General features: G+C 37.9%; 1 protein-coding gene across 5 annotated transcripts in view; it reads right to left on the bottom strand.

Annotated features, from left to right (window-relative positions):
* VPS13C (vacuolar protein sorting 13 homolog C) overlaps positions 1-19,710 on the bottom strand; it is a 220,597-nt gene that overhangs the window by 113,209 nt on the left and 87,678 nt on the right. For 3 of the 5 annotated variants that reach the window (XM_075897679.1, XM_075897677.1, XM_075897680.1), the window contains 12 exons: positions 19,598-19,657; positions 17,618-17,777; positions 14,737-14,856; positions 13,594-13,697; positions 12,696-12,863; positions 8,785-9,089; positions 7,829-7,976; positions 7,077-7,185; positions 6,753-6,886; positions 5,247-5,403; positions 2,575-2,654; positions 210-269 (listed from right to left, as the gene is read on the bottom strand). In XM_075897679.1, the coding sequence (XP_075753794.1) occupies positions 210-269; positions 2,575-2,654; positions 5,247-5,403; positions 6,753-6,886; positions 7,077-7,185; positions 7,829-7,976; positions 8,785-9,089; positions 12,696-12,863; positions 13,594-13,697; positions 14,737-14,856; positions 17,618-17,777; positions 19,598-19,657 (1,605 nt within the window). The remainder of the gene's footprint in view (positions 1-209; positions 270-2,574; positions 2,655-5,246; positions 5,404-6,752; positions 6,887-7,076; positions 7,186-7,828; positions 7,977-8,784; positions 9,090-12,695; positions 12,864-13,593; positions 13,698-14,736; positions 14,857-17,617; positions 17,778-19,597; positions 19,658-19,710) is intronic. The other 2 variants (XM_075897681.1, XM_075897678.1) reach the window with 1 other exon arrangement.

Below are 19,710 nucleotides of genomic sequence, written 5' to 3'. Positions count from 1 at the left end.
AAATCACATCCCACAAGAAGTACTGCAAGAAACAGGCATTGTCACTTACCTAAAAACATCAAAAACTTGTCAGTTCTAATCTAAAAATGAATCATCTAGGAAAAAAGAACCTTAAAACCAAGTGCATTTTTAGTTAACCTAACAAAATATTTACATATTAAAATAGGAGCTGATCTAAAAAGCTTGCTGAAGACTGTTTTTATACTTACTTTAACAACTTGTTTGGTACTTTTGTAAATCGTGGCGAACTCTGGTCCATCTGCATCAGCCTATAAAAAGAGTGAAGACTAAAGCACACAGTAAACTACATCTGTATTTTAATAGATGATGTACAAAGTTAAACAAGATGCCAATTTTTAACCATGAGAACAATTAATCAAGGGAAAGGAATATGAAACGATGTAATCAATTCTCCATAACTCAGGCCTGAAAATGAAGACAGAAGGCATTACTAAACAATACCTCCTTTGCCAACAAATTACAGTAAAACTCCAATAGTCCGGGACTCCTGATAGTCCAGCATCAAAATGACAAGAGCCTAGTGAGTGAGCTTTGGCAAAAAATGAGTCACAAGGTAACAGCAGCAGCAGCTGAACTGAGCAAAAAGGGTAAAAAAGGCTTTAAAAAACTAAAACATTACAGTATACTGTATACAGTATGTACAATAAAAAGGGCTAGGAACACTTTATATACAGTATATAATGTATACAGTATATATATATATATATATATATATATATATATATAACCATTTTATAGTACCTCCTGATAGTCCGGCATATTTGATAATCTGGCACCACCTAGGACCCATAGGTTCCGGATTATCCGAAGTCTACTGTAGTAGGATTTATGTACACATTTAATGGGTGAAATTCTATAGCTGTCTTATTAGTGTGTTAAAGTAATTAATTCAAATCTACATCTATAAACCATCTGTCAGCCATTCAGAAAATACCTTAATAAGCTTGTTCTCTTCAATCCCCTTAGGTAAAATTGTGTGCTTCCACATTAAAAAGACAAAGAATTTGATTAAGAAAAAATAATGCACTAGTATTAAGAACCACTGGACTGAGAGGTGTCCTGGACTTTCCCTAATAACCAAGTACCTGCTGAAGGTTCTCTTGTCGTAACAATCTAATTTCATAGCTTACTCCTCAGAGGCTGTCTTGTTCAGAATCCATTCCCCACAATTAGCGAACCCTACTGAGTCAATGCCACTATTAATAGGGGCACTTGCCACACAAACAGATAAGAGCAAATGTTCAATTCAATTTAACACAGCTTTCTTGAAAAGAAGATTGTTCCGTGTGTGGTGAACTGGTGGCTTGGTTTCTACCACTTTTGAATTGTGAGAGATTTTATGAACTTATGAAATGTTTATAAAAAAAATGAGCAGTCCTGTGGCACCTTAAAGACTAACAGATTCATTTGGCATAAGATTTTGTGGGTAAAAACCACTTTGTCAGATGCATGGAGTGGAAATCAGAGGTAGGGATACATATCTTTTTGTAGGTACAGACTAACATGGCTGGCTACCCATCTGAAATGTTTATTAAATTATTGTATTGTGAAAAATTTACTTGTATATAGCTCCCCCTTTAGTTAACAGGGTTCTAAGTAGGTCTCTGTCAAGTTAAAGACTATGGTAAGTCATCTGCACTCAAGGAAAATCTATTTCAAGTAAAATACCTTAGGACAATGGGTTTGCTCTAGTTGGCAGAAGACACTTCCTGCCCTTGGCAAAAGGAAACTGAGTTTGCATGTGCAAAGTTACCACGAGGAAAATAAAAGAAGCAAAAGACAGACAGACAGACACCCTCAAGCAGGAAACTATAAAAGGACTTATGGGCAGACACTGGGAAGGAGAGTCATTCTGCATCAGATTAAGGAGAGAGGCTGCTGCAGAGTATGTGAAGTTGCTGAAGACTCTCCCTGACAGAACACGGACAATCCCCACCTCAAGAGGAACTTCGTGTTTAGAATGATCTGTACTTTCCTGTTGCTCTTCAGGATTAAATATAAAGAGCATCAAGATGTCGGACCATATTACGTGTGTGTTAACTGTTTCATAACAGCAGCACACCCCTAAGAGAGTTCAATTGTAAGACAGAAGTTTCATAGCTTTGGAGTTAAGTCTAGGAGAGAGGGTATCTTCAACCCCTAAGGAATCTGAAGGGTCAGTATTCTACATCCCGAGGGCTAGACATCTGGACACTAGAGCACTTGAGGCTTGAATTCCCCTCAGATTGACCCAATGCTAGTGGGTGGCCCAGGAAAGGGTGCTCATCACAATAGGTGCCATTTTGTTGGAGAGGGCACAGTTATTTGGAAGATATTACTTTGAATTACTTTACAGTGTTTCTTCACATGAATGAGTACGTTGGTTAGTATTAGAACAAAATGCTGATTTTATTACTGAAAATTGACAACTGGCACAGGACTTTGGTCTTTAGACCCCAATCCTACAAATATTTCTGCCTACGACTGAAGTTTAATGCAGATTTTGTTTGCAGGATCAGACCTTTAAAACTGGTTAAGATAATCAGGAGGGTTAAATAAAGACAATACAAAAACCTTTATGCATTCCATTTTCAGAAGGTGTTCACCAGTCTCATTTGAAGAATTAATAATATGGAGAGGACCTCCTTTTGAGTCTGTGGACAAAAGAGCACATATGCATTTATATTACTTCAAATCACTGTCTCATACATATTTTATAAGGAAGTCCCTATGCAAATGCTTTAACAATAACTCAGCTAGTAAAAGTGAATGCATCATTTTCAGTTCAAAACCCAAAGATCAAGAGCTCTCTCATGACAACAAATATGTAATTTTATCTAATTAGAAGCCTTTGTTGTTTTTATACTATATTGAACCTACCAAAAATGTGCATCTCCCCATTGCTATTTTTACATCATCATCACTATGTCATCGTATACTGTTCTTTGTAGCAAAGGTCAGAATCACTACTCAGTTATTTCAAATATTCACCTAACACTGCCCCAAAAAAAAAGTACATTAGCAACGCATTTTAGAGGCCAAGTCAACACTAGGGGTACCTCTACACTACATGGCTCCGTTGACGGAGCTATGTAGATTTGTTTATTGGGCAAAGGGAAATGAAGTGTCGATTTAAATAATTGTCGCTTCATTTAAATTTACATAGCTGCCACGCTGAGCCGACAAACAGCTGACAAACAGCCATGTAAATGTAAATGAAGCGGCGATTATTTAAATCGCCGCTTCATTTCCCTACAACCCTCCTCTACATGGCTCCATCGATGGAGCCATGTAGTCTAGACACAGCCTAGGAGATTATTTTGAATTTACTAAATTTGATTTCTGGGCATATGATTTAACCAATTTGAAGTTCTGTGCCCTCGCTACGGGAAAGAATTGAATGTAGTCCAAGATAGGCTCCGTTAACGTGCACATGCTACCTCAGACTCAGAGCCCCAGAAAGCACTCTAGGAAGCTGTGGGAGGCCTATTCTTTTGAATTAGCAGCACCAGAGTGTTCACACTAACGTTATTTTGGATTTGCAAGTTCACGAATAGTGTTATTCTCACGAAAAGCAGGACTACAGAGTTTGAATTCCATGGCCCCATATTCTGGAATAACGGGCTTGCTAGTGTGGATGCATTGCTTAGAAATTTGACCTTGGCTAGTTTCAGACTAAAGTTCTAGGGTAGACTAAGGATGTTAAAATACGGATAATCAGATAATCAAGTAGTTGATGGAATTTCAACCGCCCAGCCCCAACTACATTTAAACTGCAGAACCACAGCAGCGTTACCTCCCTGGGACAGTGTGAGCCACAACTAAGCAGTCTCCACTCACGCTGCCCCGGGAGCTAACCCCACTTCAGCACTGCCTTTTACATGTAGTAACAGGTGGCTCTTACTATATTTAAAAAGCAGAGGCACAGCATCTGGGACCCAATGCAAGCTGAGACAGCTGATTCCCAGCTTATGCCCGGTCCCCCACTGCGCCTCTGCCTCCCCTGCCTACCTGCCAAGATGGTGCTGGGGGGAACCGGCTTTTAAACTAGCTCCCGTCTTGTTAGCAAAGGGTGAATTTCCAAGCAATGCATCCACACTAGCAAAACCATTATTCCAGAATAAGAGGCTGTGGAACTCAAACTCTGTAGTCCTGCTAATAGAGACAGCGGCTAGTTGAGTATTGATTTGACTAGTCATTTACATCCCTGGTGTAGACTAGGCCTTAAGTTCTTGCACTGGGACGAAAATCAGCAGTGAGGATCTTCAGGCTTTGGCTGGTGCCCAGTCTCTGAAAAATCTCATGTAAGAGGAAGGTCCCAGAGACGAGGGTCCAACCCAACCTTGAACATCTACACTGCTGTGTTTAGCCCCTTAATGTGAGCCCAAGTCAGCCGACTCAGGGTCCAAGATATGCTGCCACATGTTTTATTGGTTGGCTGGTTTCTTGGGTTTTCCACCTAACCCCTTCAGTGTAGACAAACCCTTCAAAAAGGCCTTCCTTCTGGGCTCAAGTTTACTTATGTATTTTTCCTTTAAGACAACAAAAAATGCCGGTATTTTCATCTTAACATATATCTATCAATGAATGGTGTTGTAGCTGGGTAATAAGTCATGCAACTGACATTGTTTCCAAAAGCAAATGCTAAAAAATTAAACTTTCACTGAAGAACAGTGTAATAATTATTTGATAGATGTACTATGTAATATTGAGACTTCACAATTAAATTGACAGTTTCTCTAGACTTTGTTATTAGCTCAAGAGATTACCAGAGTTTTGTGAATAATAATTTGGTTAAGAAAAAAACAATCCATCTCAAATTAAGTGGTGCTTTAAAGCTTGTGCTAGCTGGCCCAAAAGAAAGGGTTGAAGCTTCAACACTACTGACATTCAAGCTAGTAATGCAGTGGGGATATATAGCAGAGTGAGTTAAAACTCATCATCTGCTAATCTAATCACTCTGTATCTCGAGTGATGTTTTGCAGTGTGGTAGCTCTCACTGGAGCTGAGAAACTCCACCTGAACGAACTTAAATATATTAACTCAAACTAACTTTTACACACCAACAACAGCCCTTAGATTAGATCATTGGAGACTGACTTATTGCAGCAACATTACATAAGGACAATGTCACAAAGTGCGCTACAAAAATGAATTCTGATTCAATTTCATTTTTTAAACGTGCAATCTTACTGCTATAATGTTTGAGTAACACATACGAACTGTCAAGTTTACAATGCACCTACCCGTAAATTCAAGGCACTTCAAAGTAATTTTATTTAGATATGCTATTGCAGTCATATCATGGTTTCCAATTCTGGTTTCAGTTCCAAGATGCAGCACAGTTAGTGTATGTAAGGGATAGCACTCCTTCTCCACCTGTCTCATCAAGGTTACCACAACCTGTGGGAAGACAGATAAATTAAAGGAATATTACAATAAAAATAGTTCACTAGTAATAGCAGGTAATTATATCATCCTCAGTTCTACTCCATCAGCATTGTCAGCCTTGACACCTTGTGTTTTTACCTCATACGCCCATATCTGTGCTTTTTCCAAACTTCTCTACATGCATGTAGTGTTCTCCCTGTTCCATTTACCCAAGCCACTATATCTGTAAAATCCCTCCAGAAAAACCTTCACTTTCAGTCTATTCCAACAGCATGAAAAGAGAAAATAGTTCTCTGGTCTTATCAGTACATCCTTGTGTTATCTAGTTCAATTGAATTTGATAAAAATGTTGAATTATGTCAATTGTATAGCTAAAGTCAAAATAGCTGAATTCAGCTTTTGGCACTGTCTACACAACAGGAAGTCTGAGTTAGAGCACTCTTCTTCCGACTTTCCTTACTCCTCATACAATAAGGGTTACAGGAGTCAGAGTAAGATGTCCTCCAGCTCACCATTATTTCAACATTATGTCGAAATAACTTATTTTGGAATTACATCAGTGATTCCGAAATAACACTGCTGTGTAGACATACCCACAGGGAGCAAGTTAATACAGTCATTATTAGCATGATCTGGTTTACAGGAGAACAGGAGACAGAGGCAGAACATTAATATTCAGACAGTCTTTATTAGCTATTCTGGAAAGAAACTGGATTCATAATACAGATCAGGCAGCTCCTGAATTGTTCTCACCCTCTCAGAAAAGGCAAGTATTTGGGCAAGTATCTACTATACAAATCAAAGCATATAATTAAGTCTGGCTGACTTAGAAACTTAGAGGCTCTTTTTACTTTGATAATGAGAATTTTTATTTTCCATTTTGTACCTCTTAAAAACCAGTGATTCCAGGGGCTATTTTGGATACCACAAGCTTTCTTTGAAGCAATTTAAGTTTTTGTTGTTTTATTTTATTGGGAAGTGACAACATTCTGATACTGAAAAACTTCAAAAACACAAGTTTTTAGTAATTACATTGGATTTGGGTACATTTTAAACAACCTAGGGAAATTTTTTATAGCAGCATCCATCTCTTATCAAAACATCTTCATTGGCTGAGCATGTAACAGATGGGTAGCTGAGAATCACTGGACAAAAAAGGGTGCTACACTGTGGACCAGGAAGTTGGCACTGAGTTAATGTGAGCTCTGCCCACCAGTGATATCCTTAACCAAGGTCAATCTGACCTTGCTGAATTGGCTTTATGGTTACTTTGTCCTGGTTCATACAAAGCAGCCATAGAGGGGTATTAAGATCAATCCATCAAGTCAGCCACAAGCAAGATATTGTAGTTAAATACATACCTCTTTGATCTCAAAATTAAGGAGCAAGTTGGTTACATCTTCACATAATGCGACTTTTCTTGAACCAGGTAAGCTGTCTCCTGATGTACTCTCATTTTGTGTTGACGGAGGTATTTCAATTCCTCTAATTTTTCCTGTCATTTTCAGTGATTTGTTAATGTCATTGAAAGATGTGTTACAATTTATTTCACACAAGAAACACATTCTATGTATTTTATATATTAAAAAATTGTTTGTGACAACGTACAAAATTTCTTTCAACTGAGCTTTTAATAAAGACTGACACGCATTTCAATTTTAAGACTGCAGAAGAGTAACTCTTACCTTCCTCTTGCACTATGGGTTTCACTTTACTTAACATTTCATCTGCTTCACTGAGGTTTTCTGTCAGTACTTTAAGCAGAACATCCAAATCCTCTTGAGTTAGAATAACCTATGACATAACAGCTTAATGATTTTAAGAATGAATTGAATACATAAGCAAACAGCTCTCTGTGGCAGCATTATATTATTCTTTCTTTATCATGTTTCATTTAGCAGTACCATTAAAACAATCAACCAGCACAATAATATGGCTTTCATAAAAGCATCTCTAGATGTGACTATTCAAGAAAAATAAAAATAAAACAAAAAACACACACGTTAATGGGAAATGCATGTTAGGACTATGAAAAGAAACCTAACAGTCTAAACTTTAATGCAGTCTTATTTACAAGACATTCTTTCTAAAAGAGGACTATGGGATTTAAACTGATCTGATTTTCCTTGTGCAAATTCATATATATTCTTGATTATGGGGTTTTCTTTAACAGTTTAATACCACCATTTTGTTAAATATTCTTGTTCAGTTAAATATTTCTAAAGAGCTTTTTTAAAAAAAATTTCTACGAAACCTAACAAAATGATGGGTCGTCTTCTTGATCCTAATAAACCTGAACAGATTCAATCAATCTGAGAGAGATTTTAGTTGTTGGGTTTTTTTAAACAAATATTTACAGAATTGTTAACAATGTCAAGGGTCACTATCAACAAAACACAATCTGAAAGCAGTGTTTTATTTAAAAACTAATACTTACATTCATTGTGTCAAGATAACCTTTGATTTCCAACACAGGAATTTTATTATACCAAGTTGCAGCTAGATTTCGATTCACAGACAGATTCAGATTAATAGGATGAAGTATCTGAATGTCACGCTGTGAAATACTAGACTGTACAACTATCCTAGGAAAGAAACAACCAATAAAATAATGAAACAAAGCATATGGTCTGACATTTCAAAAAACAAGTTCACACATACTTCAAGAATGTTTGTATTTACATTTTCATAACAAGAACACTATTTAAGGTGATGCTATCTGTTATAATCATTCAGCTCACTATCTAATGAGTTACACCTTTAGGCTACGTCTACATTGGCCCCTTTTCCGGAAGGGGCATGTTAATTTCACGAGTCGTAATAGGGAAATCCGCGGGGGATTTAAATATCCCCCGCGGCATTTAAATAAAAATGTCCGCCGCTTTTTTCCGGCTTTTAGAAAAGCCGGAAAAGAGCGTCTACACTGGCCCCGATCCTCCGGAAAAAGCGCCCTTTTCCGGAGGATCTTATTCCTACTTCAAAGCAAACTTCAAAGTAGGAATAAGATCCTCCGGAAAAGGGTGCTTTTTCCGGAGGATCGGGGCCAGTGTAGACGCTCTTTTCCGACTTTTCTAAAAGCTGGAAAAAAGCGGCGGACATTTTTATTTAAATGCCGCGGGGGATATTTAAATCCCCCGCGGATTTCCCTATTACGACTCGTGAAATTAACATGCCCCTTCCGGAAAAGGGGCCAATGTAGACGTAGCCTTACAGAGGAAATATGAATTCCATTTTAACCTAAATTCATCAAGTAATGTAAGCAATATTTACAACATGATATTTTATTCTAACAGTTAGAAATTATGGAGGAGTTACATTAACTTCATACTAGGTAAATTACTAATAAATTAACTGTTTAATTTTCCATTCAATTGGTAAAGTAAACTATTATACCTCGACAGCTTTAGCTTTGTGAGCTGCACATCCATTTTATCAATGACTGGCGGAAGTAAGCAGCCTTCAGCAGATACCAAGCTAAACTTGTTTTGTACCATAATCAAACCAAGATCTATTAAAACAGCATTATGGGACACTGAAGACTGAGGTATGATTATAACTGGCGCTTTTAGGTGAATATCCATGGAAAGGCGAAAACTCCTCTGAGCCAGATCCTTCACACTGGTAGCCGCCTTTTCTGCAGCTTGAACTGTAGCAGCACTTAGAGCCTCTTCTGCTGTTTGAAAGTTATTCAGAAAGTTCTGTATCAAATACAAGAGGATGGAAAGAAAATATCAACATGCAGCTTAACAACTCTCCTATCTTGTAAATAGTAGAAGCAAGTTTCTTATCTTTTTCCATGGAAAGGTAACATGGGATGAAAGATGAGGTATGTTCCATTATTTGTCAATCAGGAAGGAAGGTACAATAAGAATTTAAGTACTCTTGCATTTATCTACACACCCATCATCAATTCCCTAGAACAAGGCTTTTCAGTTTGGTGCCATGTATTGCCTAAGGATGTCAACATGTAGATGACTACATGATTAACCAGTAAGCCTGGGCTTACAGCAAGGGGAGGAGGTGTCTGTGGGAGCCAACTTTAGGCTGGCTCCCCTCTCCTCCCCCCTGCCCCACGTTATAAGGCAGCATGGGGGGGCAGGCAGGTACTAGTGCTAGGAGGAGCTGGCTTGAAAGCAAACTCCCCCCAGCACCGGCTCTGCAGTGCCACCTGCCCCCCACGAGGGACCAGGGAAGAGGAGGCTGTATTTTCATTTGGTTCTTCTCCTCCCTGGAACCATTCTCTCTATTCAAGCCAGTACCTATATAGTGGGTAACTACATCAATGTTACCTCAACATGGAACAATATAACAGGTAAGATACTGTCAAGTATCAGAGGGGTCGCCGTGTTAGTCTGAATCTGCAAAGCGACGAGGAGTCCTGTGGCACCTTATAGACTAACTGAAGTGTAGGAGCAGAAGCTTTCGTGGGCAAAGACCCACGTCTCATGCATCTGACGAAGTGGGTCTTTGCCCACGAAAGCTTATGCTCCTACACTTCAGTTAGTCTATAAGGTGCCACAGGACTCCTCGTAGGTAAGATACTGGTTTCCCCTATACATGGATGGTGGGTGCAACTGCTGCTTGGCTTGGGGAGGCAAGCTCTCCAGCTTTTGGCCCCACCCATACGCCAACTCATCCCAGATCCCATCACCTTCCCTCTGCCTTGCTCTTCTCTTCCCCTCCCTCCTCCCCTCTGCTCACCCCTTCCAGTCAAATCCCTGAACCTTAACATAGCAAGTAACATATGAAGAAAACCACGGTCTACTAAAATTTCCTTCTACAGAAAATGGACCATGTTTTCCACAGCATGCCAGATTGTGAAGACTGGCCAAGCAGAAACCTAATTAAAAAACTAAATATGGAGGAAAAAAAGTTACTCACAGGATTTTAACTCTCTCTCTCCTCCTTTCTCTTTCCCTCTCCCTCTCCCCCTCCCCTGTCAGAGACTTATTTGCTATCCTGTTGAATACAACATTAAATATTATGGAATACATGATGCAGCTCTTCCTGCTTTACATTTTGTTAATCTATATTTCAAGTGTACTCCTAAACTGTCAAAGTAATCACCCCAGATTACTATGTATTTAATGCGCTAAAACAAAGACGTTCTTATACGTTAATCTCAGTCTTTTAGTGAGTTCATAAAGTTCATTGCATTAAGAAAAGAGGAATAGTGCAATCTCCATAATAGACATGTTTATTTAAATTTCACCCTATATTAATGTTAAAAATGTTTCCAAAGATTTTAGGCGTAACTAAAGATTTTATATCTTACTAAAGAACTGATTTTGGTGGAGGTTCTTTTAAAACTAGTTCAAAGAGTCAGAAGTTTAAAAAAAAAAAAAAAGGGAAACTCATTTGTCCAGCTATCTGGAAGAAATGGGACATGGTCCCTTTGAGGGTTCTCAGAAGTGACAGGAGAGTAGGGATAGACAGAAAGGAGAGGAAGACTCTGGAAGCAAGTTTTTGTACTATAATAATTAAAATGTGCATTTTAGATGAGGGTGGTCTTTTGAACAATTTATTTAAAAAACTGTATGTCTGAAGACCCAATCGTTTAATGCAAAAGGTGAATACTCAGTGCGTCTACAAATGTATGCAAGGATTTTTAGAGATGTGATTTTATAATTTTAAACAACAAACTAATGAAAATTTCCTTTAAGTATTTCAACTAAGGTTCTGTAGACTTCTTATAGTAATGCACAGCTATTTTTGACAATAAATTGAGAGACTGACAACTTTTAAATAGCTTCATTACCATTTAATGGCTCTTTCACAGTTTCAATGCTATTAAGCCTTGCAAGCTGAAAATCTTTTCACTTTTAAGTTACTAGAGCCACTGGGGCGGGGGGTGGAGAGTCACTAAGCCGCAAATGCCTCTTGTGGGACATGCAGGAATGGTCAAAATATAACTAGGAAGAGATTGAACACAAAGATCCAGGCTATGTCTAGACTGCAGGCTTCTCTCGGAAGAAGCTTTGCCCAAAGAGATCTTCTGGAAAAACTTCTTCCAAAAAAGAGTATCCACACTGCAAAAGCGCATCAAAAGAGCAATCTGCTTTTTGGAAAGATATCGTCCACACTGAATGGACACTATCTCGCATTTCAGCTGTGATTACTATGGACAGAATGGCCACCTAGGCACCTATGCTCTTTTTTCTCTTTCCTCTTCTTTTGAAAGAACTCCCTCTTCCCCATCCACACCCGCCTTGTTCCAAAAGAGCTCTTACAAAAAAAGGCTTCTTCCTTGTAGAATGAAGATTACCAATGTCGGAAAACCCCTCTGTTCTTTCAATTTTCTTTCGGAAGAACATGATTGCAGAGTGGACGTAACTGAAGTATTTTTGGAAAAATTTCCATTTTTCAAAAAAAAAAAAAAAAAAAAATCTCTGTAGTGTAGATATACCCCCAGGGAAGGCATCACTTCCTCTTGCCTCATACCTACCACCCAAGTTCCTGTGCCAAAGGCACATATCAATTCACAAAAATTAGTCCTTCCAATCTTCTTTCTTCCCACATTGTGGCAACTCTTGTGGTGGAATTATCTTATAAGTCTCTCATGTAATAAGCTACATGTATGCAAAATTCAGAAGCTGAGAGAGAAGGGTCTTTTTCTTCCTTGATATCTGGAGCTGCATAAGGAGCAAGCGGGACTTCCTCCTCTATTTGGTACAGTTTAGATCAAGTTTAAGAGATCTATGGGAATGAAATGACTGTCAACTAGACAAAAACATTTAACACTCATTGATTTTATGAAGAGCAGAAAAGCAAATAGAAATACAGCTCATGAGCTGTAGGGTACTGCATAGATAATTAACTGCAAGAGGAGACCGCTTCTAATAATGCTGGGCAGGGGCTCAACGAGGGGCATACAGGACATTTCACACATGCGGGCCCATGGCCACAATGCAGCTCAAACCCAGAGGTGCAAGTCAGTGCAACCCCCTCACCCAATCTGGGGCTGCCCCAAACCCAACCCCCACACACACCCTGACTATCGGAGTGAGGGGTAAGGTGTGCAGATTGTGTGCCTTCTTGTCTCTCCTGGCTGCCTAGGGGACAAGCAGAGGAGACTTCCCAGAAGTTGCACAGTTCCCCCTCACTCCCTGAGCATCAGAGGAATCAAGTCACCACGTGTGATGCTGAGAGATAAAAAAACATATTTTTTGAATTCTGATTAACACCATGTCTGGCTCTTTGTGAAAGGAGTTTCAAGCACTTGTAGATGACCTAATACGTTTGTTAGTCTCTGAAAGTGCCACAGGAACACTGAACTGGTAACTCAGTACAATCAGCAATCTTACCAGAAGTGATATGAGGAATTTATGAAGATAAACTATCTGAATGCAGCCCACTTTTAGAGACACAATACCATCCACTTTGGACATATCAGTGTAGGCATCTCCCTCAGTAGCATCTGGATACAGTGTCAGGTTAAAACTGAAGACTTCATCTCCTACTATAGAGACAGCCTGGAGAAGACATAGGAACAGGATCTTCATACCACTATTCCCAGTTAAGTCAGCAAAACAAAAATTTAATCAACTTTTCATATCAGAGACCTTCTGGAGGTTTCTGAATAGATGAAGTAAACTAAATATGTGAACAGCAGACAAAGCATATACATTAGTCAAATGGTACTCAAAAGATTCTACTTAAAGTTAAAAATAATTTGTACATCCAATTTTCAAGTGTCAAATTTTAGTACTAATTTATCTTCATAATCACAATTGTTGTTTTACACTCACCTGGGTGCATTTTAGCTTTTTCAGTCAACTTTTCTAATGCGGTATATGCATGAAATAGTGCAACTCATTTAGTATTGAAGTCAACCAAAGTTAGGGGAGGGATAGCTCAGTGGTTTGAGCGTTGGCCTGCTAAACCCAGGGTTGTGAGTTCAATACTTGCGGAGGCCATTTAGGGATTTGGGGCAAAAAAACTAGAGAGATTCAGCCTGTAAGCAGCATTTCTGTAACCATGCTGGTTGCACGATAGACAGAAGTAATATCTTGTAAAATTTGGTCCCATAATAGGTATTACCTCACCCACCCTAGGTCTCTAACATTGTAATGTTATAATTTAGCAAATCTAACATGTAAAGATATTGGGCTGAACTGTTCTGTCACATAATTTATATACATAAAGTAATCAGAGATCAAGTAAAACAGTAATCCCTTGTTCAGGAATTACTATGAATTATACCTTTTTATGAATAGTCCTTGAATCAACATCTGTGACAATTATGTCTTTAAGACGGGCAAAGAGCAGAGTGTGACTTGGCTGGAGGAAGAGCGATGAATCGATACCTGCAAGGCAATGAGAGGTAAATACTATTCCAAATTACCCAATAGCATTGTTTCAGCAATATATGCCGAGTAGTTTTATGTAGGATAGACAGTACATGAATTCCACTGAAAGCTCTGAAGAAGTTATATTTATAACATAATGCATTTATACTTAAAACGTAACACATTAGCCATTTTTGTTCCTATATTGACTACAGGCACAGAAGTAAAAAGAGCATCTTATTTTTTGTCTTGCTACTGACACTAACAACAACATTTTGTCCAGTTAAGAGGTTCAGGAGAAGACAGATGTGTATTCTCTGCACTTCAAAATTAGATCCCATGCTGCTTGCTTTTAGGTATAGCCAGGCAAATGCAATTCCACATAGGTTAACTACAAGTCTCAAGGCTAGATACAAAGTTTCTAGATTCATGCTCAATCCCCCACTGAATGTCTATGGACAACAGTCCTGTCTGCCAAGAGAAGGTATCAACTCCATTGTGATTTACCACCACCACAACCCACTTGCACCTGAGTTTAACACAACTTCTTTCCCGTGTCCCTTTGCTCATCTCTATCATGGTTAAGTGTTGGGTGCAGTGAGGTCTAGAGGACAGACTGGGATTCAGGAGGCCTTTGTTCTAATGTTACTGGGTCACCTCAAGAAAGTCACAACCCCGCTCTGTACCCCAACTTCCTCATCTTTAAATTGGAATAATGATGTTGGCCTGCGTTCTAAAGTCCTTTAAATGTTATGGATGCAAAATGGTTTTAAAGATGATTACTTAAAGTAATAACCAGCTCTTCATTTACATATTATAAAGTGGGAATATTTTACATCATGTGTGAATATTTAAAAAAAGAAAACTGAGGCACCAGATGGCTTCAGCGTACATATTTGGTAAACCAGAAAGAAATCCCAAAAAAGTGAAACAACTCAAGAACCTTAATAGTAAGACATACCTTATAAAGTAGTAAAAAGTAATGGAAGCAACTACCACTAATTTACTAACTAGTCCAATAATTACTTTAAAAAAAAAAAAAAAAAGAAGTCATTACCTTGTATTTTGATTTCAGCAATATTTTTCTTTTCATCACACACATTTAAACACAAGGCATCCAACCTGGCAGACAGCTTGAAGTCAATAACATCCTTATCCTTGGCAGTTTTGGTCACTACTAAGTAAAAAACAAAATATATACCATGATGCTGTTTGTTTGTTTTTTAAATATACTTCAAAGCCCTTCTGCCTTTGTCAACTACACAAATAGAGCATCAAGGCTACTTTCTTTTCCATTAAGAATTGCACATACCATCAGCACTAATCTTGACAGGGTTCCAGACAACAAATAGCATTTTAAAATGCTCAGATCTAGTCTACAGGAAATGTTTTAAATCCCAGCAGAAGCGCTGCTGAAAATAGCACACCAACTTTTGCTACCTCTGTAAGATCAACAGTTTTAGAGTAATCAAGTATGGCAACATTAGGTGCAAGTGCAGTGTTAAACAAATTTGTATATAAACATTACAAAAAAATATTTTCCAGTTACAAAAACCCCTGAGTATCAATGTACATCTATGTATTTTCATGATTAACTTTATTGCTTGGATAGAAAATAATTTTCTTAACATTTGAGATTAAGTATTTGTGTTCATTGTGCTGACATTGTTCACAGTTTGACACTGTTACTTGGTTGCAAAAGGAGAAAGCCCTATCACCCATTAACAAACCATTTAGCTTGATAAACTGCTTTAGACTGCTCTTCTACCAGAGTAGTCCATTTCTTGGCTCATGTGACACTTGCCAGGTACATTTTATAGCTCTTGGAAACATGGTACAGATTGCTGCCTCAATCCTGAGATTTCTCCATCTTTTGCTCCTGTGCCCAGAAGCACTTGGAGAATTTTCACTAGGCTGGAAAAAAAAGGACATCTCTTGTCAAAAAAGGTTTATTCTTGCCTTCTCTAGCTCAGCACCAAGCTCCCAATAACTACCTGGATAAAGCAATAGGCAACTCATCTCTCTGTGTATTACCCTGAAATGAGGATTAAGATTCTGTCTTACATTTTATTCCACACACAGAGAAAGAAAACCATTGGCATATCTCAAAGTTTGAGTGAGCAATATTTGAAGCAACTTTTAAGCAAAAATATACAGAAATAAAAACCCCAATTGAAGCTGAATAGACAAGAGGCTTGGAACTTTACCAACACACATGTTTAGCTGATTATGTTAGAAAATGTTGTAAAGTTCATCCAAAACAATATACAAGATTCCTGCTTCTCTCTCCAAGGACAGCAACAACCAGATAAATCATGTAAATAAACACTGTTTGGAAGCAACCTAGTTGTGAAAGGAATGCAGGAATATGGGCATATCTTCACTAAAGGCTTGTTCAATGGGCAGCAATCTAGTATAAACGTGATAAAGTCGATCACTAACTGCTCTCCTGTTGACGCAGCTCAAGTGCTTTTAACTTAGGACAACAGCCCATGATAGCATAAACAAGTTCATAAATAAGTGAGGGGGCTTAAACCTCCATTTTTCTTTTCAAAGAAAAACCTGAATTTAAATGCTCACAGATAAAACTTGAAGCATCCTTTTTGAAATTCACTTTAGTAAACTCATTATCCCTTTTTTCCTTCAGCAGCTAGAAGTTCCACCTAAGCCAACCCCAAACACATGTAACCAATGAAAAAGTGAAAGCAACAACAAACATGAAACAAGCTAACCAAACATGAAAAAGTATGTTCTATCTGGGGAAATAAAATCCTGTTTAATTAGTTAACCATTTAAACTTATTTAACCAGTTAACTAATTCAAATGAGGTGGGCAGGGGGCATTCCCCAGGTACTGCTATCACTATTTCTATCATTTCATTAACATAAAGAGGATAAAAAAACCTCCCCACATGCACATCTTGCTGCGAATACAGCAAGTACTTCACAATTTACCTTGGCCATCTATATAAGCAACCTACATTAAAAAATACCAGGACAATATAGAAGTAGCAGCACACAAGGGTCGCAATACCATAACATGACATCCTTCTTCTGCACTGCTGTTGGCAGCACCTCTGCTGTCAGAGATAGGCAGATGGAGACTGGTGACTGCTAGTTGGAAGCCCATTCAGAAAGCAGTGCCACAGCTAGCAGCAGGGCAGAACTAAGGGTAACAGTACCGTAACCACCCTAAACAATCTTCTGATCCTCCCATAACTCCTTTCTAAGGCAGGACCCCTAAAACTACACCACCATGACATTTCAAATTTAAATAACTAACATCATGAAATTTATTATTTTTAAAAGCCTCTGACCATGAAATTGACCAAAATGGCTTGTGAACTGGGTAGAACTCTAGTTATATATTAAGAAAAGGAAAACTCTTCTCTTACACTGAATTCTTCCCTCCATCTATGAACCTTCTTGCTTATCTAAGAATCTAATAAAAAAGGAATCACAATAATTTGGAGGAAAATACACTTGGATTTTAACTTACCAAGAGGAAAAAAAAATCCTCACAGGTGCTCACTGTCAGTGTGTAATCTCTGTTAAAAGCTCTCCACAGAGACATGCAACAGAGACTGTAATGTAAATAACCAGTTTACTATTTGTATTCAACCACATGGGTGGTTTCATGTCTTCTTTTCCTTACTTCAACAAAAATAGCCATAGTTAATAAGGGACATTATTCTGCTTAGCCTTGATAATGTCCTGTGAACTATGCAAAAGAACTCCCATGATTAAACCAGTGGATGCCTCTGAGTTAGCAGGCAGGGAAAATTCCTAAGAACTGAACTATCATTTCTTGTTTCTGCCAAGTAAATATTTTAATAATTTTTAGAGCTAAATTACTTAGTATCTAACAATTTAAATCTACCCTTTCAATTAACAAAACACACTGAATAATATTAGGCTTGCCAAAAATATTAACTATACCTTTCTTCACACTTGTATCTTTTTTCTGCTTTTCTTGTGTTTGGGATCGTCCTGTATCACCAGCACTTGGACTGCTTGATGGAACAGCAGATGTTAGAAAATTGATAGTTGAGAGAAGGGCCTGGGTATGTAGCAGAAGATTTAATGATGAAAAGGCCACCTGTTTAAAACAAAGGAATTCAAATTACAAAAAGTAAAGCTACAGATACAAAGATGATCAATTTGATTTAGGATTCTAGGGTGACAATTATACAGGAACAGGACACAGATATGTAATCATCAGTAAGTATTTGGTTTCATCTTTCCATAATATAAGAATGGGGTGACATGCAATTCAACTAAAAACATATCAAATTTAATTTTTTTTCTTTTAGTGGACTCAAGCATATTCTTTGAGTAGTTTTTCCTGATCTGTTTAAGTATGTTTTCTGGTTCACCTTTGCTGCCTCAAGAACTTCCCTGTTAGAGAAAATGCATAATACTAATTATTAGAAGATGCAGAGAACACCTTCCCAGAAAGTTCTTCAGAAGAACCTTTGCATTATTAAATTCTAAGCTAGACAAAATAAACCTTTCAAACATGCTGCGGTTGAATGTTACCAACATTCCTGTGCTATACCAGAGCTATCATGCTTATGTTACATTGTAGTTGACCCAGGCACACACAAAAACAGACAAGATTCAACAGATGTACTTCAATTAGGCCATAATAACTTGATTAATTCATCTGGTAACCAATCAACAATAACTTCACTCATGAAAATTATGCTGATGCAACCTCAGTCTAGTTGGATCATCACTTTCTACTAATCTTGACAGTTTCATATTAAGGAATGTAAAGAATTAACATTAAAACATACCAATGAATTCAATTAAATATATATAAATTCACAGAAATATTTAAAATAGCTGTACTGGAAACAAGCAGAATTCATAGACCCAACGTAGAACACTCTAGCTGACCATCTAAGCCAAATTTTCAGTTTGATTGTTACTGACAGATGATTCTAAAGGAAGCGCCATTCTCAAGGCACTCCTTACACCAGTCATAGTTTACACAAGAGGAAAAAGCTTCTTCCTGACACCAATTAGTGATATACCCAGAGGTAAGAAAAGTAACTACCACTGTTGTTTTTCCATCTCCAGCACAGTTGCTGGGTTTTTTAAAGCCCCCTCAGTCTTCAAGGTTATTTAAAATCACTTCTTATGTTTCACCCAACATCAGATATTGAGAATGCCACAAGCTAGCTATGTATTTCCTTTTCACAAACTTAAATTTATACCTTTACAACTGTAATACCTCATTGTTCTTGTACTATGGAGGAAAAAAAGCATCAATAAAGAGCTCACTCACTCTGCAGATTGTTACAGCTATCTAGTTATCTGAAAATATTTGGTGCCTGAAGCAAGCACATATTCAGTTTTTGGTAGGGAATGAATGGAGACTTCTGACTATACCCAATGTAACAGCTACTGCGAATATTAGGCTTTCTTTGCACTGCCTGAATGGCACACAGGGACACTAAAACTGCATAAATGGGAAGCTGGTATAGCAGTCTCCTAAGAATCTCAAGGCGTAAGAATGTAACGGGGGCAGGGCTGGAGTGGTCTGGTGGCCATCTGGACTTCAAAGTCCTGTCCCACTGAAGATGGGGATGGGAGGGAACGAAGGTTGTTTTTAGTTTGTCAACTCAAATTAGCTAGTGTCAAGTAAAAAACTCAACTATCGTAGTTTTCACAACAGTTTGCAAGTCAAGATAAGATATAGAAAAGCCGAGGCTTTAAGTTGACCTGCTGAAATTCCAAGTTGCCTTGTCATTAACAACATTTTACCTTAACTTGCCTAACTTGAGATAAAAGTATGCCAATCTATTTATCAAATCAGGCTAATATTCCACTCTTCAGTGAGTGTCAGCTTTGACTTGCAGGTATTTATTAAATAAACAGGCTAATACTAAACACCTGAAAAAATTTACTTGCCTTAAGTGTTTGTTCGGTGTTGTCAAAGTTCGACTGAAATTGTGGACCATTTTTGTCAGCCTGCATTGGAAACATATTATAAAAAGTTAAAAACAGACAAATTAAATGAGCCA

The sequence above is a fragment of the Pelodiscus sinensis genome, chromosome 14 (genome assembly GCF_049634645.1).
Source record: "Pelodiscus sinensis isolate JC-2024 chromosome 14, ASM4963464v1, whole genome shotgun sequence".
NCBI lineage: Eukaryota > Metazoa > Chordata > Testudines > Trionychidae > Pelodiscus > Pelodiscus sinensis.
This window is presented reverse-complemented; position numbering and strand designations above follow the sequence as displayed.